Genomic DNA, 24,520 nt, shown 5'->3' on the forward strand with positions numbered 1-24,520 from the left:
TGAAAAAAAGCCATCTAGTTGCAGTTTTATAGGTTCATACAGCCCAGTTCATACAAACCTCATGGTTTTATTGATCTTATTAAATCATGTGATCAACAGCAGGGACCAGCTTCCCAGGGCCATTTCCCAGGTCCTCAGGCAGATGGCCACATGCACCTTCCATAAAAGTGAGCATCCCACGGGGCACCTGCATTAGCCATCAGGCCAGTAGGAGCAGCCCTTCTACACAGACCACGTGAAGGCCAGCTGGGATGTGGCATTTGAAATCAAGTACGGTGAATTCATGAGATGCAGGCTAATCTCTGAAAAGGGCAAAGACTTCCAGCGGGGAATCTTTGCATTGATTTCACACTAGAATGCCTTCCTTTTTTCCAAATCATGAAAAGCTAAGCGGAGCCATGAGACTGGCATTTCTAATAGATCTAGTTAATGGTGGCTATTCAATCAGGTACATGTTAGGAAACTTAAAATAAACGTACTAAGTGCTCCGCTTTCAAGCACACTAAAATAAAAGCCTCTTGGTGGTGGAGGGAACCAGGGCTCCTGCCTCCCCCTTTATGCTGTGTTCCCTCTGGGGCTTGGCTCACCTTCAAGGGCCTGGCATCTTCCTCATCAGAATTTTTGAATTCAACACACACAGTTATATTTCGTGCCTGAAATTACAGCAGAGGAAATGGACATTGTAATTTCCTATTAGATAACATCACAAAACAATCCAAGTGCCTAAAATAAGTAGCTTCTAATTAAATCTGAAAAATGTAGACTAGCCAACATTTTCTTGTGATATTATTCACAGTGCTCAGAAATAGCAGAAGGATTGGGAGAGATTATTTAAAAGGGAATAAAAGGCTCACATTGAAAGTGCAGGTATGCTATTTTCAGAGTCTCTCTTATTAAACTAAAAATAGAATAACATTATTTAGGGCTGATTTCAGAAAGGATTATTCATATATTACAAAATGTGTATCCTTAAACACTTTTAAGGTAAAACTCATCACTGCCTCTCATTAAACATTTTATTCAAATAGTTTTCTATCCCTAAGTGTTGGTCCATAGTAATTTGTATTTGAACTTCCAAGAAGCCATCTTAATATGGTCTAAATAGGGTAGCGAGAGAGGATGATATTTCAGAAACATATCATACCTTGTTGAAACATTTCTGGCTATCATACTTGAGGTGCTTGGGGTAAATGTAAATCTGATTTTTGTATACTCTATAAGGACGGCAATACTTTGTTGAGTCATAAATAAATTCTTCCACTTCCACTGTGGGTTCTGGTTTTGCCGTCACATTGAAAGGCTTGACAGGAATAAAGGACGATGTTACACAGTCTTTAAAAATCAGAAATAAAAGTTTGTCATTGAATATGATCAAAAGTGAACAAGACTTAATCTATTTAAAAGTGAATCTATTCAAAATAGAAATTCCATACTTGTATACCAATTTATGTTAAATTATGCTGGCATGAAAAATTTATAGGAGGCAAGCATGATAGATAATTAGTGATATATTTAACATCAAAACTAATGTCTCAAAAAACTGGCAAATCTTTTGGATTTATAACTATTTTCTTTTTGTAGTAACCTTCATATAAAAAGTAAATTTTAGCTAGAGATCCTCAGAGCATAGTAACCAGGCTGGGTTCGACCCCCTGGTTGGGAATATCCCCTGGAGAAGGGAATGGAAACCCACTCCAGTATTTTTGCCTGAAAAATCCCATAAACAGAAGAGCCTGGTGGGCTACAGTCCATGGGCTCACAAAGAGTCAGACATGACTGAGCGACTAACATATGTAAGATAAAGAGTAGTTCACTGACCTTAACCATAACAGTATAAAAATTGATCTGTGATGGAACAAAACTCTGTCCAATGGATTTATTATTGATAGTACCAATCGGCTTAATAGTAATTTTCCCTATGGAATGATTTCACAACATTGGTCATAATCACCCTCTGCATTATGAGTTACAATTTTATTTTTTCTTCAGTTTTTACCATCTTTTAAACTCTAACTTTGTAAAAAACAGCCTAAAAGGGGGAAAAGACAATGAAGAATATATCAATCAAAACTGGTCACTATACAGTTTGGAGGTTTCAGCCTGCGGTACTGAAAGACAGCAAGGTTTTATACCTTCCTTTACTCCATCTGGAATTTTCCTGTGTCCAAACAAGCAAAATGGTTAGCTAAATATGCTTGGGAATCAGATTACAAGATTTTTTTCCCAAAAAAATCATGTATAATTTTTTTATTGTATGTTTAGATTTCTCTGATGTTCTCTGGCTCTTTCAGAGAGAATATTTTAGCTTTCTCTTTTGCTATTTTTCTTTTCCCTAGGTAATAATATCTATGTCCCACACATCAGGTAGAGGAAATGGCTTAGTTTATCTTCTGGTTTTTCACCCCAATCAATATAAAAGTGATTTGGAGCCATGGGTTAAGTGAGAATGATTTTTTTTTTTTCATATTACAGTGACTTGTGGAAAAATAATAAGAATGAAAAATTTAATAATGCTCATGTAATTCAAATATCCTGTGATAATGATCCTTTTCCTGTCTGTAGCTCTTTTTAGAATGCCTTTACTCATTATTTGCACCACTGAGAAAGTCACTAAAAAGCATAATAAGAAGGAAAAAAACAATCTCACCACTTATAAATCAATTCTGAAGATCTTATTTATAAATTAATAAAATTGCTTCTAAAATTTAAATTTTCACTAACATAAATGAACCATATTCTGAGAAAGATACATGCTCTCTGTGTAATAAGAATCTAGAAACATTCCAGCTATAACTTCTGCATGGCCACCTGGGTAGCTACACACGATGTTTGGAGTTTGGCAGCACAGTGTGGCATTGCCCAATATGGGTTAGGTTTATCAATACCTCTGAAACTGACCTTTGTCATTTGCAACCCTTCAGTGTTTGAGGATTAAGTGATACAGTGCAATATCCTGCTAGGTGTATGGTGTATACCAGATGAATATTAGGTTACCCTGAATATAGTTCCTATCTTATAATACGTATGCTGCTGCTAAGTCGCTTCAGTCGTGTCTGACTCTGTGCGACCCCATAGACGGCAGCCCACCAGGCTCTCCCGTCCCTGGGATTCTCCAGGCAAGAACACTGGAGTGGGTTGCCATTTCCTTCTCCAATGCATGAAAGTGAAAAGTGAAAGTGAAGTCGCTCAGTCGTGTCCGACTCTTCGCGACCCTATGGACTGCAGCCTACCAGGCTCCTCCACCTATGGGATTCTCCAGGTAAGAGTACTGGAGTGGGGTGCCACTGCCTTCTCCCTATAATACGTATAAGTCTGTCCTAATGGAGAAAGAAGTCCCAAATTTTTACACGATAATGAATTAGTTATCTCAAACGTTAAGATAAAAAATCCCAAACAAATCTCTGTAACAAACTATCTATCCAACGAACCAACCAACCAGTCAACCAACCAAAAAGCCAATCAAACTGTACAAAGAAACCATGACATCATCATCATACTTGGATGCTCCAAAGGAATGTTGTCGACAGCAATATCCAGGCTTCCGGGAATGGTCTGTGTTTTGCTTATTCTGTCAGCTCTGTGAAAGTATGCCAGCATAGACACACACACAAACACACAATGAGTTAATTCCAGTTGTCAAGGGAAAAAAAAAAAAAAAACAGTCAACTGTAATTCTGAACTTTGATAAGAATAAACAGTGGAACCCTAAATAATCTGTGAATAATTTCATTTAGCTGGTTGAAAACTAAAATGTATGTGATTTTGCAAATAAAAATTAAAAATCAGGGAAGGATCAAGTTATAGATATTCTGAAGGATATTTTAAACTTGTTTGTACCACTTCAGATAACCATTTATATAGCCAAATAAGTACAATGTAAATTCTTAGTTTTGGTAAATGGTAGATAGCTTTGTTAACAAAAGATACTAGCATTTGAATTGATTTAAATGATTCACTTTCATGGGGAATTTTAAGAATTTTTGAGAGCAAGGCTGCTTTTTGCTACAACTGCTTTTTCCCTCTTCACCAACAGTCCCAGAGGAAAAGGGACCTTTCCTTGACCCTGGTTCTTCTTCCACCCTTGCAAGTGTATGTAGATTCTTCTTCACCACCTAACCCTGTTCCCACATTCATTCTAATTTATGAATCCTTGAATTTCTTTCCCTTCCTCTTTCCTAAAACCTTCTCCCCTATTTTCCTTTATAGTAAGGTCGAAGTTGTTGATCACAGTTTCAAATGTTACCCCTCTCAGGAAATCTACTTTGAGAGGCAGAATAATTATAGCAGTGGGTCAAGTCAGCTCTTTCCAGCTTGTGAGAATTGAGGGTTAAATTTTCAGTTATTTTTGCCTGCCAACTGTAAAACACAGCCATTATTAAAAATCAAATTATATAAACTTACCATTAAACACATTACATGAAACACCAAGGTAATAAGCACTAAAATTTCATCACTTAGTAATTGTTTTACTACATGGTGAGATGATCCACGATCTTGAGGTTATTTACATCTAACTGTGTGGTAGAAATGTCATATAATGGTGTGCACATTTCTTCCCAACTCCATGTTTGCTGAAGCCCCATTGGTAGCTTGCAATCAGCAATGGTAGGAGAATTTACACCATAGAATTTTGCTATCAGGACAAATCAGTTTTTCCCTGCCAGAGGGTCAGGGGTAGACATTTATCAGCACACTACTAAGAATAAGTGTCATAAGGTGTGAGGCATCTATAAAATAATTTAATCTCACAGTACGGGACTGGGTATTCTAGATGCCCTCTAAATGCTATAATGATTACTTTCTTTGCTAAACACCAATAACATGGGTTTCATGACAACATGGTCTTCCGTTTTGCCCATTCCTTTCTGCTGTGTTACAACTTTTCATGTTTTAATACATTTGGGAAAAAGTAAAGAGAAAAAGTATACTTATTTTCTACTTAGTGGCTATAGGAGTTTTGATCATGAAGTTTGAAAAGGGGAGGGTCTCCCCATGTAAGGAGTGGTCCTTCAGAATCACAAAAAAAGTAATATTGGCTCAATTCTACCTTTATTTTGCTTTCAAAGGTTTATATTTTTTCCAGAACAAAAAAAGACATTGGGCAAACTTCCCTTCTAGTTAAATAGAACTGTATCATTTATTGAAGATACAGAAAATATTAATCATGTTTCATAGTAGTATATTATTTTAGTTCTAGATAAACAAATTAATTGATAATAAATTGTTGACTCTGAGACAGGAGAGGCAGACAGCTAATATTTGGCGAAGAGGCAGAGGGTACAAGCATCCTGAATGTGTCAGAGGACTGACAGTTTTAGTTAAGTCATATATCATGAAAGAGCTTAACATCATCACATCATCACATTTCTGTCTGTCCCTTGGTATGCTTACTCTCAGAACCCAGTCACCATGCCACGAGGAAGCTGTAGCATCTGATGGAGAGGCTCCCATGGAAAATAACGAAGGTCTCCACCCCACAGTTCCAGCCAAGCTCCCAGCCAAGAGCCAGCACCAACTTGCCAGTCATCAAATGCACTATCTCAAAAATGGGTCCTTTAGCTCTATTTGGTCTCTTCCAGTCGATGCCACATATAGAAGAGACAAAGTCTCCTCACCTAGCCATGCTCAAATTATGGACTCAAGAGTAAAAGTGATGTTGTTTTAAGCTACTAAATTTGGGGGTGATTTGTTACATAGCTATCAGTCACTGATACAGTTTAATGTTTCACTCTCCTTCTATATTATTCTGGCAAATTGACTCTTAGGGTATCAGCTGGGCATATGTGAGGTCATCTGCAAAGCATCTGTTTTCAAAAGAGCTTGGTATTTGAAGAATCTGGTAATTAATTATTGTTTTTGCAGAAATAATAAATGAACAGTAGCAATGTAACTGATTCATGTTGATTTCAAGATTATCCCCCAAGTCCTACCTTCTATAATCTGACACTAGTTTAAGGAGGTCCTCAGTTGAAATCTTGTTACTTTCTTGTCTATACAGTGGTGAAAATCTTGAGTCTCTGTCCACATTTCCCTGGTTGTCCTTAAATACTGATCTGAAAGAAAATAATATTTATTCAGTTTGATATTTGGCATGGGAGGGAGGTAAGAATTCTACTACTGAACCACAGTGCTCCCCTTTTGGTATCTGGATCTCATTTATCAAGATGTATTTTTAAGCTGACTAAAGTGATTCAACTTCCCACTTTAAATGGAAGAAACTCCAAGGAACTCATGTAAAGAGACAAGAAAACTTCTTTGACAAAAATTTCATTTGTATACTGTATTTGTTATCTTTAATTTCTTATTTTCAACCTAGTATCTAAAGTGGCAGAAGCCCATATTAATTACATTTATTTATGATTTATTAATGTATCAAAGCCATAGAGTATTAGGAGTATGAAGAGAAATAGGAACACAGGTTATTACTTTTTCATTATTTCCTGGGCAAATTAGGGTCATGTTGGGTTGGGTGGTGTGCCATTAGAATTTATGAGTAAAGGAAATGGGATAAGGTGGTGTACATGCGTGTAGAGAAGCAGAGTTTTTAACGTTTTCATGGAGATAAAGGTGCCCATGTCCTAAAGTTTAGAACAAAGACAAAAATAAAATTGAAAACACCTGAGTAAGCATTTTGTACTAAACAAAGAGAGTACCATGAACCTGGACAATTTATTTCCTTCCTTGATCCATTTCAATGGGATTATATAGATTTAGTTAAAATACATAAAGGTTTTTCATCCCAATAACATAGTAATGCGAGGCAACATTTCTTGAAAAGCAAGTATACATGGCATGCTTAGTGCCATTTTTCTTCCCTATGGTTTATCATACTCTGTGCCCATCGAAGAAAAATTAAACCTATGTGTAATTGATTTGTCTTTAGTGTTAAAGAAATGCTGAATTTTTATTTCTCCTAACTTAAGAACCTTCATGAGACTCGTACTACTCTTTAAATGAGCTAAAGATTTCAATACATAGGCTGAGAAGGTCATTTAAATGGTTATCTGATCATAGAGATTGAGTTTAGTGTCAGATACTTTAGAAAATGGGCAAAGAAAGGATCAGAATGATATTTTTAGAATACTTCAGCCTTTCTCCTTAGTTTTTCTTTTGTGTGTGTGAAGTAGCAACTGAGAGAGAAAAAAGAAAAGTCTTCTATGAAATAACACTGCAGGAGCTATGAATATGAATCAGCTATGTGCTGTGTTTAGTCGTGTCCGACTCTTTGCGGCCCCGTGGACTGTAGCCCACCAGGCTCCTCTGCCCATGGAATTCTCCAGGCAAGACTACTGGAGTGGGTTGCTATTTCCTTCTCCAGAGGATCTTCCTGACTCATGGACTGAACACCTGTCTCTTGCATATTCTACAATAGCAGGTGGATTCTTTACTACAAGGGCTGGGCCAGGAATTTCTCAGAATGATATTTTTAGGATCCTTGAACGTTTCTCCTCAGTTTTTTTCTGTGAAGTAGTAACTGAGAGAAAAAAACGTCCTCTCTTAAATAACACTGTGGGAGACAAATGAAAATATTTAACTTGAAGATTATTTTCATTTATATATTATCCAGGACTTTTGTCTGAATGTGTCATTTTTTTCAACATCAGTTCAGTTCAGTTCAGTCGCTCAGTCATGTCCGACTCTTTGCGACCCTGTGAATCGCAGCACGCCAGGCCTCCCTATCCGTCACCAACTCCTGGAGTGCATAGGAGGAAGTTAAATTGAGTATTTTTTTTTAAGGTTAATCAGTCACTTGAAATCTATTGGTTGAGCTATATCACTGATTTTGCTCTTATCCATAGCTCTGTTGTGGAGATAGCTCAATTACATTGGAAACATTGTGAAGAACAGAGCGTCACAGAGGAGCACTGATCACAGCACCACACACTCTGTCCCTGCTTGATAAATATGCTAACTGGCAGGAGAGCAGAGAACTCATTCATTTACACAGATGGTTTCAGGGTGGCTGAGACATCATGTCCTGTTCCAACTGCCAGAGTTGAGCAATGATTGGTGTGCAATGATCTCAAAGCCTTGATGTGTGGGGTGTGATTGAAAAAAAAAATGCTGTGTTTAGCCTAAAGGAAAAGAAGCTTAGGTATCCATGAGAGCTTCATTCATAAGCATGAATAGCTGTGATATAAAGAATGAGGAATTGATGTTTTTGAACTGTGGTGCTGGAGAAGACTCTTGAGAGTTCCTTGGACAGCAGGGAGATCAAACCAGTCAATCCTAAAGGAAATCAATCCTGAATATTCATTGGAAGGACTGATGCTGAAGCTGAAGCTCCAATACTTTGGCCACCTGATGTGAAAAGTAGATTCATTGGAAAAAACCCTGATGCTGGGAAAGGTTGAGGGCAGGAGGAGAAGGGGGCGACCGAAGATGAGATGGTTGGATGGCATACTGACTCAACGGACATGAGTTTGAGCAAACCCCGGGAGGGAGGGAAGGACAGGGAAGCCTGGCATGCTGCAGCTCATGGGATTAGCGACTGAACAACAACAACACAGAACTGAAGCACATTTTCTGTGGCTTTGGAAGACAAAACATACAAGTGACTATCAAGCAGCTTAAAAATGTGTATATATTATATATGTATATATGTGTGCATGCGTGCATGCTAAGTAGCTTCAGCTGTATCAAACTCTTTGTGACCATATGGACTATAGCTTGTCAGGCTCCCTTGTCCATGGAGTTTTCCAGGCAAGAATACTGGAGTGGGTTGCCATTCCCTTCTCCAGGGGATCTTTCCAATTCAGGGATCGAACCTGTGTCTCTTATGTCTCCTACATTGGCAGGCAGGTTCCCACTGGTGCCACCTGGGAAGCCCCATGTATACATATGTACATATACATATATATATATATATATCTCTCTCTGAAGAATTATCTAATCATTAGAGCTATAAAAAGACAGAACCACTCTGGGACATACTTGAATTTTTGACATTAGAAGGATCTGGACAGAGGTTGGACAACCACTTGTTGGGGGTGTTGCTTCACTGTCTTTTTATAAACGTATAGATAAAAGAATGAAATTTTTGTTTTAGTCTTGTTTAATTCTAAAGAAAATCCAGCATTTTTACTCTGGTCCATCTGAAATGCTGCATAGGATACAGAAAAGAAATCAAAAACACTCTTGTCCTGCAGAGGAGGAGAAATATTGTATGACATCCCTTACTTGTGGAATCTAAAAAGAAATGATACAAATGAACTTACAAAACAGGAAGACTCACAGACTTAGAAAATAAACTTATGGTTGCTGGAGGTAAGGGAAAGTTGGGGACTTTGGGAAGGTCACGTATACACTGCTGTATTTAAAATGAATAACCAACAAGGATCTGTTGTATAGCACAGGGAACTCTGCCCAATGTTATGTGCCAGCCTGGATAGGAAGGGGGTTTGGGGAAAATGGATACATGTATGTGTATGGTAGAGTCCCTTTGCCATTCACCTGAGACTAACATAATATTGTCAATCAGTTATAGCCTAATACAAAATCGAAAGTTTAAAGTTTAGGAAGAAAAAACAGATTCTTGTCCTGGATTTAGGCCCGTGTAACTCTGAGCCTTACATGGGTGGAAAGAGTTTGATTACCAGCAAGGCACATTTGTAAAGGTTGACTTTCTCCTGAATCAATGCGTGTACAACACCGTATGTAGCCATCTGAATGTGTTCTCTTTACCTACTCTCAATATAATCTTTTTTACTATAAAATGGCACTGCAGCTGGTGCCAAAAATAAGAACATGCACCAAATTAGCCCTAGATAAAATGTTCACAGTGATGAATATGTGTGTCTCACAGCTGGTGGGATGATTGCATCTGGGCAGAAATATTATGACTTTATAAGGTTATTGTCAACTTTAGGCTTCTTAGCGGCAGTTGATTTTAAGGGCCAAAGGATTTTAGAGTACACTCAGAGCTGTATCATGAGACAAGCTACAATCAAGAAAATTGAATGGAAAGGAAAAGGAGTCAGAGAACCTGCAGTATCAATAGGGTATTCAAATAAGACAGCAAGCTAGCTCATGTCAAAATGACATGAGTAGCAAGGAGCCCTCCCCTGACTTGATCAACAATTTATTTAAAGCAGTTTCTACACTGTGAAGGGAAAATTAAAATCTTCTTTGGTTGTATCTTGTACTTGTTTTTGTGGTTAGATTAAGTGTTCTGTAGCCCGTCAGGTTCCTCTGTCTACGGAATTCTCCAGGCAAGAATACTGGGGTGGGTTGCCATTTCCTTCTCCAGGGGATCTTCCCAACCCAGGGATCGAACCTGGGTTTCCTGCATTGGCAGGCAGATTCTTTATCATCTGAGCCACCAGAGAAGCCCCTAAATAACACTTTCCCAAGTGGTCTAACAGGAAATCTTGAGAAATACTCTTCTAACCATTTTTCTCAGTTGCTAGAGAGATTTCTGTAAATGTAAATCTATATTTATATACCCACATTGGTGGTGTATTTGGTGGTATTTCCTAATCTATGACCAAACCACTGATCAGGCATTCATGTGGCATGAACTTGTGGTTTTGTTGGCTTTCCTGTCCTAGATATAAATACTTCAATAGTTGGTAATATCACCAACCTCCCTAGAAACTTCATCTATCTTTCCTCCAGCACATCTGACCAGATAACTTCAAAGTAGGATTCTTACTGCTTTTCCTAACTGCTCAGTTTCTTTCAATAATGGGCGATTCTTTCACTTCTTTCTCCCACATTATTATTCACTGTCCCAAATTGACCTGAAAAGACTTGCTGGGGGTGGATATGATCTTTATACAGACTTTTATTTTAAAAATTTTTTATTTTAGAATTTTCTTGTCTCTTATTATAATTATGAATGGACATCTCATATGTTCAGGGTCCTTCTGCAGCTCTTTTTCTGGAATTATCTGCTTGTGGATTTTGTCTGTTTTATTTTACTTATTTTTGGCCACACCAAGCAGCATGTGGGATTTTAGCTCCCTAACCAGGAATTGAACCTGGTCCCCCTGTTGTGGAAGTGCAGAGTCCTAACTGCTGTACTGCCAGGGAAGTCCCAGGACTTTTAATAATCATATTAGATTAGTGACTTCTAATAATGGCTATCTTTTATTGATTACATAGTTGTACTCGCTGATCCCTGAAACAGTAAATTAGGTATTGACACCTCTCTTTTGTATATTCAAAAAAACCTAGGTAAACAGAGACTATAAATTCTTGTCTAAATTCACTTGGCTGGTAAACAGAGTTGAGACTTAGAATCCAGCTCTAGCTCTAAAGTATCTATTTATAACAGTGCTCAGGATAATTCTAATATTTAAAAAGAACATGTGTTCACTACTATAATTTTGCTACATTGGAATATTTCACCTTGCAAAAGGACAGCCTGCCTTTGCCCTTCGACTTGCCCAAACTGAGTGTCCTGTGGGAAATGACAATACTTATTAACACGAAAAAGTTTGGCTTCTGAATTATAACTAGTCATCCTTTTTCTTTTTTTCCTGTTTTTAAAATTAATTTTTATTGGATTACAGTTGCTTTACAATGTTCTGTTAGTTTCTACTGTACAGCAAAGTGAATCAGCTATATGTACACATATATTCCCTCTTTGGATTTCCTGCCCATTTAGTTCACCTCAGAGCACTGAGTAGAGTTCCCTGTGCTATACAGTAGGTTCACATTAGTGATCTACTTTATACATAGTATCAATAATGTATATATATCAATCCCAATCTCCCAATTCATCCTGACCTCCCTTTCCCCTCTTGGTGTATACACTTTTGCTCTCTGCATCTTAGTTATCCTTTTTCTTGAAGCTTATGAAAAATAAAAAGAATTAAGTTCATTATAAAGGGTTCAGTATTCCTAAATAGCATCTTTTTTCATACAGAATGGGAAGAGATATTAAAAGAGATAAAATGATATTTATGATGCGCTTTATGACAGATGCCTTTGTGCTTATGATTGCACTACTGTTCACAAGGCAGGTGTTGTCAGCTTCATTCTGTAGATGGAGACCCTGAGACTCAGAATGGGAACTGACTCAAAGTTATAGTCTATAAATGGCTCCTGATCTGGACCACATTTGTCTCTTTCTCCTTAGAGGGTTGCCTTAGAGCAAACTGATTCCTACAGACTACATGAGTTTACCTTGATTACTGCTGCCCCAGACTTCCACATTTCTCCTCCCTGTACCTAAGGACTATCTCCAACTTTCAATACCAGTATCAAAGTTATGAAAGATATTGGTGAGTGTACTCTGGTTCTTCACCTCACTGGATACTGTAAGACCTGAAAATGGCATAACTAACCAGTTCCCCCTTCCTCCTGTATTTTAAAGTTCTTTGCATTGGGGTGTAATCAATATTCAAATGGATACCTAATAGGTGTTCTTTTTTGGTAGAACTAATTAATCCTTATTAGTTGATTCAGTTTGTACACTGTTGACCTTTTGCCATGTCTATGCCAGGCTCTTCTTCCTTTAAGAAATTAAGTACTGATAAAGACACAAGAAGACAGAGAGAGACAATAGTAATTGATGTTTAAATAAATCTGAAAGGCAATTTTTGATCTTTATGCAGAGGTTATACACCCAGGTGGGTGACTCCACCATTACTGTCCACATAACTCAGCATTTTGCTCAGAGAGTCAACTGGTACTGATAAATGTGGCTATACTAATAAGTACCAAAATCAGAGAGTTTCAGGGATCGATCCGATGGCTTCATTTGACCATCCATATATAGATCTGTGTTTTCTGCACAGATGAAAATATGTAGCTGCATAAGAAATCATGGTGCTTCCATCTGAATTTTATATAATACAGATGTTATGACCATTGGACACCTGGTCATGCATACAATGCACCCGTGTCATGGTCCCAGTCTATTATGAGCTGGCTTGCTAAATTGTAAAACACATATTTCTAGGGAACTCCAGGTATTTATTTATGAAGATGAACACACTGGCATTCTTCTCGGTGTTGGCATGTTAAAAATAACAGGTAACACAGACATGTTCAAAACTGAAGCTTTCAACGTAGATTATAAATGCATTTCTATTCTGTTGATTGCAATTGTCAACCTACCTCACCGCCCAAGCAAACGGCATTCGATATTTCCCCAACTTGCTGCAGAACTGCCTGTTGGATTTTAGAATCTTTTGTGCATACTAAGGAAAAAAATAAACAGAGACATTGTTTAGAATATCACTATAGAAACTGTCCATGTAAAATGGGAATAAATACTTTTCTGTGTTGTCTTATATTGAAAATCAGTGAAATCCTGCTTTACTGGCCCAGAGATTCTACCCTATAAAGAGCGAAATGATGTCATCTGTGTTCAAATTATTGCATAAGGTTTTTCTTTCCTTAATTATTTTTTAAACATCCTCTTTTTATTCCTTTTTTACTTCTTGGCCATCCCACGTGGCATATGGGATATTAGTTCCCTGATCAGGGATCGAACCAGTGCCCCCTGTTTTGGAAGCGTAGAGTATTAACCACTGGATCACCAGAGAAGTCTCTCTTTCTTCTTAGTTTAGAAATTTTAAATGCAGAAAACACTCATCTTGGAATACCAACTTCACCCCCTGCCTCTTTCTTTTTCCTGACTTAAGAGACCTTAAAATATTGAATGGAAAGAGTTATCAAATTTACATTCACAGTTTGTCCTATATTTCTGTTTGTTATGACAGCAATCAGCAAATCTGTTCTGTCAGGAGTCACATGGTAAATATATAGGGGTCTGCGGGCCATGTAGTCTTTGTCTCAGCTTCTTAGCTCTGTCACCACAGCAGGAAAGCAGCCAAAGATAATCTTAAATGAATCAGTATAACTGTGTTTCAATAAAACTTTATTTACAAAAATAGGTGGCAGGCTGGGTTTTAAAGCACTCTCTCATAAATATGTTAGACACAGTCCTAAACTGTCACATACCCTCAAATTCAATTATTACACATTATTATACATCTTTGGGTGGATAATAAAAACTTTTTGTATTTATTTTCTATTAAAATAATAACATTCAATTATTTAAAAAATGCAGTAATTGAAAAGAGAAAGCAGAAACAATGTCCTGTAGTCCCACCATTTAAGGAACTTACAGCATTTTCTTTCTTCTTTCTTTCTTCATTTAGGTATTATTATAACTTGGTAAACAATTATTTTACTTTTTCGCTTAGTTCTGCATAAGCATTGCTGATGTCTTAGTAAACTGTTTTTCCTTGTTTCCAGTCAGATTAATCCTAACTTTTCATTATTGTTAACACTTTGGTCCTTGGGGGTTAAAATTTTATCCTCGTAAATTTATTTTCACCAATAGATTCTCAGTTACAATTACCATATCAGAAAACATAAGCTGAGACTATATACTTTAAAAATTTCCAACTGGATACTCATTTCACTAACAAGGGACTATTTCAAGATTCATATTTATCAAACTTGATAATTCATCAAGGCAGTGAGAAAGTCACTTCCTAGGCAGGTTGATAAGTCCTGTGTCCCCAAGGAGGAGAAAGGGGCCTGGGGCTCTCGAGGAGGAGATAGGGGTCTGGAATCCTCAAGAGGACAAATGTCTTTTTTTTCCTCTACGTTTCTTAGTCTTGCTGCTGCTGCTAAGTCGCCTCAGTCATGCCCGACTCTTAGCGACCCCATGGACTGCAGCCCCCTGGCTCCCCCGTCCCTGGGATTCTCCAGGCAAGGACACTGGAGTGGGTTGCCATTTCCTTCTCCAACGCATGAAAGTGAAAAGTGAAAGTGAAGTCGCTCAGTTGTGCCCGACTCTTAGCGACCCCATGGACTGCAGCCTACCAGGCTCCTCCGTCCATTGGATTTTCCAGGCAAGAGTGGAGTGGGTTGCCATTGCCTTCTCCGTCCTTAGTCTTAGTCACATAAAACTTTTTTTTTCTTTAAGATGATTACACAACAAACAACTCAGTTTAAACTCTGTACTAAGGATTATATAACAACAATGTATCCTGCTTGAGGACAGTTTCTCCTTCCTGAAAACCTTCTGACTAATACTGGTATCTTAAAATGTATATTATGGGAGTGGCTCTGGTAAGATCTTTCTATTGTTAAATTCTAATCCTGTCATCTTAAAATGTAAATTGTGGGTGTGGGTCTGGTAAATTTTTACAACCTGGAGACATTCTTTTGATTTATTGTAATAACCAATTGAAAAAGTATATAATTTCCTTGCTAAGACTAGCGAGGAGGGCACTCTCTGTCCCCCTTCTCATGCCTATGTCAGAGGCTTTCTCTGTCGCTTTTAATACTTTAATAAAACTCTGCTACACAAAAGCTCTTGAGTGATCAAGCCTGGCCCCTGGTCCAGAAGCTAAATCTTTGGAGATCAGGAATCTGACATTGTTCATCTTAACCTATCAGCAGTGTGATTTTTGTTTCTTGAAAGTAACTGAAATCATTTATAAAAAGATCATGCATTACCTTGTTGGAGTCTGGATTTTTAATATAAGGTTCAGCACCACTTGCGATGTTTCCCATCAGTACTTTTTCAATTTTGGCCACTAAAACAATTTCAGAGTGTGGATTGCTTACAGAAAATATAGCCTGTATACAAAGAAAACAAATAATAAGCATTTAGGAAACCACAATGAAGACATATACAAAAGTCTACTTTTACAGTACAACTTTAGGGGAATTTTTATTTGGAAAACTACTCATCTTATGTAATCTATTGGTAAGAACAATGCAACAAACATCTTCCCTCCTATGAGAGATAAACAGAAGTGCAACCTGCTTTGGAAATTTTAGCCATTCTTCTGGAAATCCCTTGATGTGAGGTTCTCCTGATTGTCTGGGAGTGACAGTGTCTACGTTTCCATTTTCCACAGCCACAGATGCCCCTAAGAGCATCTGCCTGACAGCAGTGTGGTTTAGATCCACATGGAAATCGGCAGAAATCTTCCTGCTGTCTCTGAGGTCATAAAGTGCCACACTCACAAAAAAAGGCTCAATCTGTGGGAAGAAGAAAGAATTGGTGGTTTTGACATAAAACCATTACACAGACAATAGGCTCTTTAGTATAGCATTTAATAACACAATAGATAAAGTACTACTGAGAGAGTCAATTACTAGGCAGGTTGATAAGGAGTCTGGGGAAGAGAGAGAGGAGGAGAGAGGGGTCTGGGGCTCTCAGGGAGGAGATAGGGGTCTAGAATTCTCAAGGAGGAGGAAAGGACAAATGTCTTTTTTTTCTCTATATTCCTTAGTCTTAGTCACATAAAACGTTTTTTTTTTTTTTTCTTTAAGCCAAGAACTGATGATTACACAACAAACTCAGTTTAAATTTTGTGCTGCTGCTAAGTCACTTTAGTCGTGTCCGACTCTAGGCAACCCCATAGACGGCAGCCCGCCAGGCTCCCCCGTCCCTGGGATTCTCCAGGCAAGAACACTGGAGTGGGTTGCCATTTCCTTCTCCAATGCATCAAAGTGAAAAGTGAAAGTGAAGTCGCTCAGACACGTCCGACCCTTAGCATGGACTGCAGCCTACCAGGCTTCTCTGTCCATGGGAATTTCCAGGCAAGAGTGCTGGAGTGGGGTGCCACTGCCTTCTCCGAAACTCTGTACTAAGGATTATATAAGAACAATGTACCCCGCTTGAGAACAGTTTCTCCTTTCTGAAAGTGAAGTTCAGTCGCTCAGTCGTGTCTGACTCTTGGCAACCCCATGGACTGCAGTGCACCAGGCTTCCCTGTCCATCACCAACTCCCAGAGTTTACTCAAACTCATGTCCATTGAGTCAGTGATGCTATCCAACGATCTCATACTCTGTCGACCTCTTTTCCTCCTGCTTTCAATCCTTCCTAGCATCAGGGTCTTTTCCAGTGAGTCAGTTCTTGCCATCAGGTGGCCAAAGTATTGGAGTTTCAGCTTCAGCATCAGTCCTTCCAATGAATATTCAGGACTGCTTGCCTTTAGGATGGACTGGTTGGGTCTCCTTGAAGTCTCTCAAGAGTCTTCTCCAACACCACAGTTCAAAAGCATCAATTCTTCATGCTCAGCTTTCTTTATAGTCCAACTCTCATATCCATACATGACTACTGGAAAAACCATAGCTTTGACTAGATGGACCTTTGCTGGCAAGGTAATGTCTCTGCTTTTTCATAGCTTTTCTTCCAAGGAGCAAGCATCTTTTAATTTCATGGCTGCAATCATCACCTGCAGTGATTTTGGAGCCCAAGAAAATAAAGTCTGTCACTGTTTCTCCATCTATTTGCTATGAAGTGATGGACCAGATGCCATGATCTTAGTTTTCTGAATGTTGAGTTTTAAGCCAAATTTTTCACTCTTCTCTTTCACTTTCATCAAGAGGCTCTTTAGTTCTTCTTTGCTTTCTGCCATAAGGGTGGTGTCATCTGCATATATGAGGTTATTGATATTTCTCCCAGCAATCTTGATTCCAGCTTGTGCTTCACCCAGCCCAGCGTTACTCATGATGTACTTTGCATATAAATTAAATAAGCAAGGTGACAATATACAGCCTTGACGTACTCCTTTCCCGATTTGGAACCAGTCCATTGTTCCATGTCCAGTTCTAACTGTTGCTTCCTGATCTGCATACAGGTTTCTCCAGAGGCAGGTCAGGTGGTCTGGTATTCCCATCTCTTGAAGAATTTTCTACAGTTTGCTGTGATCCACACAATCAAAGGCTTTGGCATAGTCAATAAAGCAGAAATAGATGTTTTTCTGGAACTCTTTTGCTTTTTTGATGATCCAATGGATGTTGGCAATTTGATCTGAACATCTGGAAGTTCATAGTTCACATACTGTTGAAGCCTGGCTTGAAGAATTTTGAGCATGACTTTATTAGCATGTGAGATGAGTGCAACTGTGTGGTAGTTTGAGCATTCTTTCTGAAAACCTTCTGACTAATCCTGATATCTTAGAATGTATACATTATGGGAGTGGGTCTGGTAAAATCTTTCTATTTTTAGTTCTAATCCTGTCTTCTTAAAATGTAAATTATGGGAGTGTGTCTAGTAAGATCTTTACAACCTTGAGACATTATTTTGATTTATTGTAATAACTAACTAAAAAAGTTATAATTCCCTCACTTAGACTATCGAGGGGGACACTCTCTGTCCACCTTCTGATGTCTATGTCAGAGGCTTTCTCTGTCCCTTTTTCATACTTTAATAAACTCTGCTACACAAAAGCTCTTGAGTGATCAAGCCTGGTCCCTGTTCCTGAAATTAAATCTTTGGAGATCACAAATCCGACACCATTCACTGTAAGCTATCATTACTATTTATATAGTATAATATTTCTATTTGTGTTATATGTAATACATAATACTATATATTACATATGTTATATATTCATTAAATATATTTTTCCTTACTTCTTTATTTTGGTTGAGTCATGCGTCATATGGGATCTTAGTTTCCTGACCAGGGGTCAAACTTGTGCCCCCTACACTGGCAGTTTATTATATGTAATGTGCAAAATATAATATTTGTATAAAATCATATAATACACACACACACATATTATATATATGTGTGTGTGTGTATAGACTCATGGATTGTTATTTTATTCAGTAAATTTCCATCGCTTACTATCATTATTTAGAGTGATACTCAAGTTGTCCTAGATTTGGCTAGAGGTACACCCTTCATTTGGAGAAGGCAATGGCACCCTACTCCAGTACTCTTGCCTGGAAAATCCCATGGACGGAGGAGCCTGGTGGGCTGCAGTCTATGGGGTCGCTGGGAGTCGGACACGACTGAGCAACTTCACTTTCACTTTTCACTTTCATGCATTGGAGAAGGAAATGGCAACCCACTCCAGTGTTCTTGCCTGGAGAATCCCAGGGACAGGGGAGCCTAGTGGGCTGCCGTCTGTGGGGTTGCACAGAGTCGGACACGACTGAAGTGACTTAGCAGCAGCAGCACACCCTTCATTGTAGCTCCTATGTCTCTATGGCAGGTCTTCATCGTTTTTGGAATACCTCTTTCTATACCCAACAAGGTTTTTCGGGTTTGTCTCTACTCTTCATGCCCCAGCCATTCCTCCAAAGACCCTTGGTTCCTGTGAATGAGGGTGACACTTTGAAATCAAGATCTGGGTGCTTGTTAGGCTCACTGTTTCTGGGACACACACCCACATACATGCTGCTGCTGCTGCTAAGTCGCTTCAGTCGTGTTCGACTCTGTGCGACCCCATAGATGGCAGCCCATGAGGCTCCCCCGTCCCTGGGATTCTCCAGGCAAGGACACTGGAGTGGGTTGCCATTACCTACATACACACAATATTCACAGCTATAATTGTAACTGAGCAGGACCCCATGGGGTCTTCCCAGGACAGGCCTTCCCCCATATCCTTTGCTTTAGCATCTTTCTGAAGTACCTAGATAATATTAATAGTTGTTGTTTAGTTACTCAGTTGTGTCCAACTCTTTGTGACCCCATGGATTGTAGCCTGCCAGGTTTCTCTGTCCTTGGGACTTCCTAGGAAGAACATTGGAGTAAGTTCCCATTTCCTTCTTCACGGCCTTCTCTGGTGGCTCAGATGGCAAAGCATGTGCCTAGAATGCAGGAGACCAGGGTTCGATCCCTGGGTCGGGAAGATTCCCCTGGAGAAGGAAATGGCACCCCACTCCAGTACTCTTGCCTGGAAAATCCCATGGATGGGGGAGCCTGGTAGGCTATGGGGTTGCAAAGAGTTGGACCTGACTGAGCCACTTCACTTTCTTTCTTTCTCCAGGGATCTTCCCGACCCAGAAATCAAACCGGTATCTCCTGCATTGGCAGGCGGATTCAGGATTCTTTTATCACTGAGTCACCTGGGAAGCCCTAGATAATAGTATTTCATGCAGATTTCCTGAGTTGTTTTGCAGATACGAAACCCACCCCGCCTCCCCGCCCGCGCCACCCCCCACCGCCCCTCCCCCCCAGCTAAAAAGCAAGAACTACTTGATGACCATGAGCACATAGCCCCAGGCCTCCTTGAGCCTAAAGATGAATAATGTTAACCCCTGTGACAGGACGCTGCTACCTCACCATCAGCCAATCAGAGAACTGTTCACAAGCTGGTCACATACCCTGAGATGCCCGTGTCATCTTCCCTTTAAAAATGTTTTGCTGAAACCTTTTGGAGAGCTAGAGGCTTTTTAGGGCATGAGCCAACCTGCCTCCTTGCATGGCCTTGCAATAACCTTTCTCTGCTCCAAGGTCCTATGTTTCAGTTTGTTTGGCCTCTTTCTGCTTCAGGCACATGAACTTGTGTTAACAATGATTTCTTTATCACTATCTGTATGTGAATATTTGCAAAAAACTCATGGGTTCATGCTGTAGCTCCATTTCCAGTCAAGATCCTCAAAGGTTCCTTCTAAGCTTTCCCTTTTTCATATTTGTAAATATTTCTTCCAGTAGCGAAAAACCTGACTCATCATTAATTACTTATTTCTTCAATCAGTTTACTTTTGGTTTCAAAGTAACCCATCTCCCAATCATAGTAGCATCTGTGGCACCTCTGAGTCTCCCTGTGGCTTTCTCCCCCGAATCATCTGGGGTTCTTGGGCTCACTCAGCTCCAAGCCTCAGTGCCACTGCCCCCTCGACCTCTTGCTACCATGCTAGGAAGGAAGAGGAAGATGTGACTAAAGGGAAAATGAGAAGGTAAAGGAAGATGGAAAGGGAAGGAAGAGTTTCTTATTTGAGTAAAGAAGTAGAAGTTTGGTAAAGAGGAGTTTATAAGGGCTTCCAGTAAGTGGAGTGACATGGGCAAAGTCACAAAGACATGAAAAAACACAGGTTTAGAGTGAGATCAGGGTGGAAACACAACATTAGGATGTGTTTGTAGAAAATACACTGGAGAAACATTAGGGAGGTACAACTAGAAGCCTTGGAAACTCATTGCGTGTGTGTGTGTGTGTTGGTTGGTTGGAGAAACGGTTCACAGGGGCATGAATTAAAGAAAATCCTTAGGTTTGGGACTATAGAAATTAATTGAATGACAATGCCATTCACTAATGCATAGGATGAAGATACAAAGATGAATTCTTCAGTACAGAAAGTCATTTGTAGGACATTCCAGGAGCAGTGGGGTATATGAGTGTTGAGTTCAGTCAAGGAAATTGGGCTGGAGAGTAGAAAACGAAAGATTTGGGTGTGTCATGCTTTCCTGCGTCATGCTTTCCTGTTCAAGCATGAAATGAAAAAAAGAGAAAATCCTAGGAAATGGCAAAATGGCATCACAGGAAATACGAACATGCATGGGATAGAGGTGGGAGTAGGAAAACCAGTTTACAAAGAAGACTGGGGAGTGGTGAGGGATTTTTAAAAACAAGTTGATAAAAACATTTAATGCTGCCAGAGTATCACAGACACTGAAGGAGAAAGATTTAATAAAGAAATAATTTTCAACTAGAAAAATGTCAAATGCAACAGAATTTAAATAGAAGGACAGAAATATAGATATGTAATTATATTCACATATATATGTACATATATACACATGAGTAATTATATGTATACATAAGTAAATACATGCACATGTAATTAACTATAGACTTCTTAAAATGTATATAATTATAAAAAGTTTTTAAAGTTTTGTTTATGCTACTTAATCTTGAACTGATGCCTCTCATCCACCAATATTTTGTGGATCAGTTCAGTTCAGTTCAGTCACTCAGTCGTGTCCGACTCTTTGTGACCCCATGAATCGCAGCACGCCAGGCCTCCCTGTCCATCACCATCTCCCGGAGTTCACTCAAACTCACGTCCATCGAGTCGGTGATGCCATCCAGCCATCTCATCCTCTATCGTCCCCTCTTCCTCCTGCCCCCAATCCCTCCCAGCGTCAGAGTCTTTTCCACTGAGTCAACTCTCCGCATGAGGTGCCCAAAGTACTGGAGTTTCAGCTTTAGCATCATTCCTTCCAAAGAAATCCCAGGGCTGATCTCCTTCAGAATGGACTGGTTGGATCTCCTTGCTGTCCAAGGGACTCTCAAGAGTCTTCTCCAACACCACAGTTCAAAAGCATCAATTCTTCAGTGCTCAGCTTTCTTCACAGTCCAACTCTCGCATCCATACATGACCACTGGAAAAACCATAGCCTTGACTAAATGGACCTTTGTTGGCAAAGTAATGTCTCTGCTTTTCAATATGCTGTCTAGGTTGGTCATAACTTTTCTTCCAAGGAGTAAGCGTCTTTTAATTTTATGGCTGCAGTCACCACCTGCAGTGATTTTGGAGCCCAAAAAGATAAAGTCTGATACTGTTTCCGCTGTTTCCCCATCTATTTTCCATGAAGTGATGGGACCAGATCCCATGATCTTCGTTTTCTGAATGTTGAGCTTTAAGCCAACTTTTTCACTCTCCTCTTTCACTTTCATCAAGAGGCTTTTTAGTTCCTCTTCACTTCCTGCCATGAGGGTGGTGCATTGTAGGTTATATACAAAAAACACATTGTGAGCAAGTTTATCACTATACAGACTCACTCATGCCATAGATTTTGCTGAATGTTTAATAAGTATCTTGTGTTCTTTGAAATGCAGGAATATGGCTAGCTTATAATAAGGGTATTATTTTAATTCCTTAATATTAGCAATATTTGGCAGAGCCCTTGCTGTTAGAATTATACATATAAAATAAAATTCAACAAATTAAAAAAAAATAAGACAAAATGTAAAAGTTTCATATTTTACCAATTTAATTTAGAAAAACTCCTGGTTTTTGGTACTGGTAGTCTGCCAAGAGATGAAAAATACAAAATTAAATGAAATAATTCAGGTAGGAACCCAAAACACATTGAACATCAAAGAAAAAAATCCTTATTATTATTATTTTGCAGATTGCCCCCCTTTGATTTTCACTTCTGTTTTGTTAATGGAAATAAATTACCTACTTTGATAATCAATCAAAAATAAAGCTCATATGGTGATTCACTTATTTCTTCCAATTCACCTTTTCAACTTAAATGTCACATCTTACTTTTTGAATCACTGGTTTTTCAATAAATATAGCAAAACACCTACAAAGCCCAATGAATCATCACAGGTTTCTTGCTTAAAATTCTGTACTTCTCTTTAAAAAAATTTAAGAACATGAAATTCTAAATGTACTTCTGCTGTAAAGCAGCTTCATTAGTTCAGATTTTTGGATCAATTTCTATTTTCAAAGAAATATTTTATACTCTAAAGCCATCAACTTGAAGTTGGTTTTCAATTGACTGACTGAAAAATTATATGCTGTCATATATTGTTTCCTCATCATGAAAAAGTTCTTTTGGGGAGTCTTTTTAAAAGCTCATTCATTAAATGCAACTGCATTGTTGTTGGCTCTTCAGCAACTTGGAGAAACATTTCAATTAGTTTAAAAGCATGTTCGCTGAGTTGAAAACAATGAGTTTAAAAATAGAGACATGAATAAATGAGTGTCACTGAATAATCGCAAAAAGATTTTTTAAAACAATGCCATTACATATAAAACTGAAGTTGAGTCCAGATGAGGCTGTTTTATCAGGTTTTTACATTGTTTATAAGCACTGAAATTATTCTTAAAAGTATTTTCTTAGTTGTTGTTTTAACATTTGTATCAATTACAAAATTAATTAAAAATGATACAAACAGAACACTTGAAAACAACTTTGGCCTGACAGATAATGAAAGGGCTCCCGAAAGCTGCTCTTTGAATTGGACATATTCTCTTGTCCGAGACTGCGCCAAATACGAACATCTAGCTTCTGAATATGGGCTTTAATATAAAGATAGGAATCCAACGGGCTCCCCAGGTGGCGCTAGTGGTAAAGAACCAGCCCTCTAATGCACAAGACTTAAGAGATGCGGGTTCGATCCCTGGGTTGGGAAGATCCCCTGGAGAAGGAAATGGCAACCCACTCCAGTATTACTGCCTGGAGAATCCCATGGACAGAGGAGCTTTGAGAGCTACAGTCCATAGGGTCGCAAAGAATCAGACACGACTGATATGACTTCACACGCACACATAGGAATCCACGTGGAGGGAGTCACATGTGCCTGGCACTGGAAAGAAAGCCCATTCTCTTTGATGTTTGTTTATAAATTTGAGTTTTTAATCACACTTAAGGATGTACTTGGAGAAGGCAATGGCACCCCACTCCAGTACTCTTGCCTAGAAAATCCCATGGACGGAGGAGCCTGGTGGACTGCAGTCCATGGAGTCGCTAGGAGTCGGACACGACTGAGCGACTTCACTTTCACTTTTCACTTTCATGCATTGGAGGAGGAAATGGCAACCCACTCCAGAATTCTTGCCTGGAGAATCCCAGGGACGGGGGAGCCTGGCGGGCTGCCGTCTATGAGGTCGCACAGAGTCGGACACGACTGAAGCGACTTAGCAGCAGCAGCAAGGATTACTGCAGCCATGAAATTAAAAGACGCTTACTCCTTGGAAGTAAAGTTATGACCAACCCAGATAGCATATTCAAAAGCAGAGACATTACTTTGCCAACAAAGGTCCGTCTATTCAAGGCTATGGTTTTTCCTGTGATCATGTATGGATGTCAGAGTTGGACTGTGAAGAAAACTGAGCGCC

General features: G+C 39.0%; 1 protein-coding gene across 11 annotated transcripts in view; it reads right to left on the bottom strand.

Moving 5' to 3' along the window:
- The window catches only part of DOCK10 (dedicator of cytokinesis 10), a 304,461-nt gene that overhangs the window by 83,881 nt on the left and 196,060 nt on the right, over positions 1–24,520 (bottom strand). For all 11 annotated transcript variants that reach the window (XM_027514857.1, XM_027514867.1, XM_027514851.1 and 8 more), the window contains exons 12-18: positions 15,739–15,960; positions 15,430–15,552; positions 13,069–13,151; positions 5,931–6,053; positions 3,498–3,577; positions 1,145–1,332; positions 588–653 (exon numbers count right to left, since the gene is read on the bottom strand). In XM_027514857.1, coding sequence (XP_027370658.1) covers positions 588–653; positions 1,145–1,332; positions 3,498–3,577; positions 5,931–6,053; positions 13,069–13,151; positions 15,430–15,552; positions 15,739–15,960 — 885 coding nt within the window. The remainder of the gene's footprint in view (positions 1–587; positions 654–1,144; positions 1,333–3,497; positions 3,578–5,930; positions 6,054–13,068; positions 13,152–15,429; positions 15,553–15,738; positions 15,961–24,520) is intronic.

Source organism: Bos indicus x Bos taurus, chromosome 2 (genome assembly GCF_003369695.1).
Source record: "Bos indicus x Bos taurus breed Angus x Brahman F1 hybrid chromosome 2, Bos_hybrid_MaternalHap_v2.0, whole genome shotgun sequence".
Classification (NCBI taxonomy): Eukaryota; Metazoa; Chordata; class Mammalia; order Artiodactyla; family Bovidae; genus Bos; species Bos indicus x Bos taurus.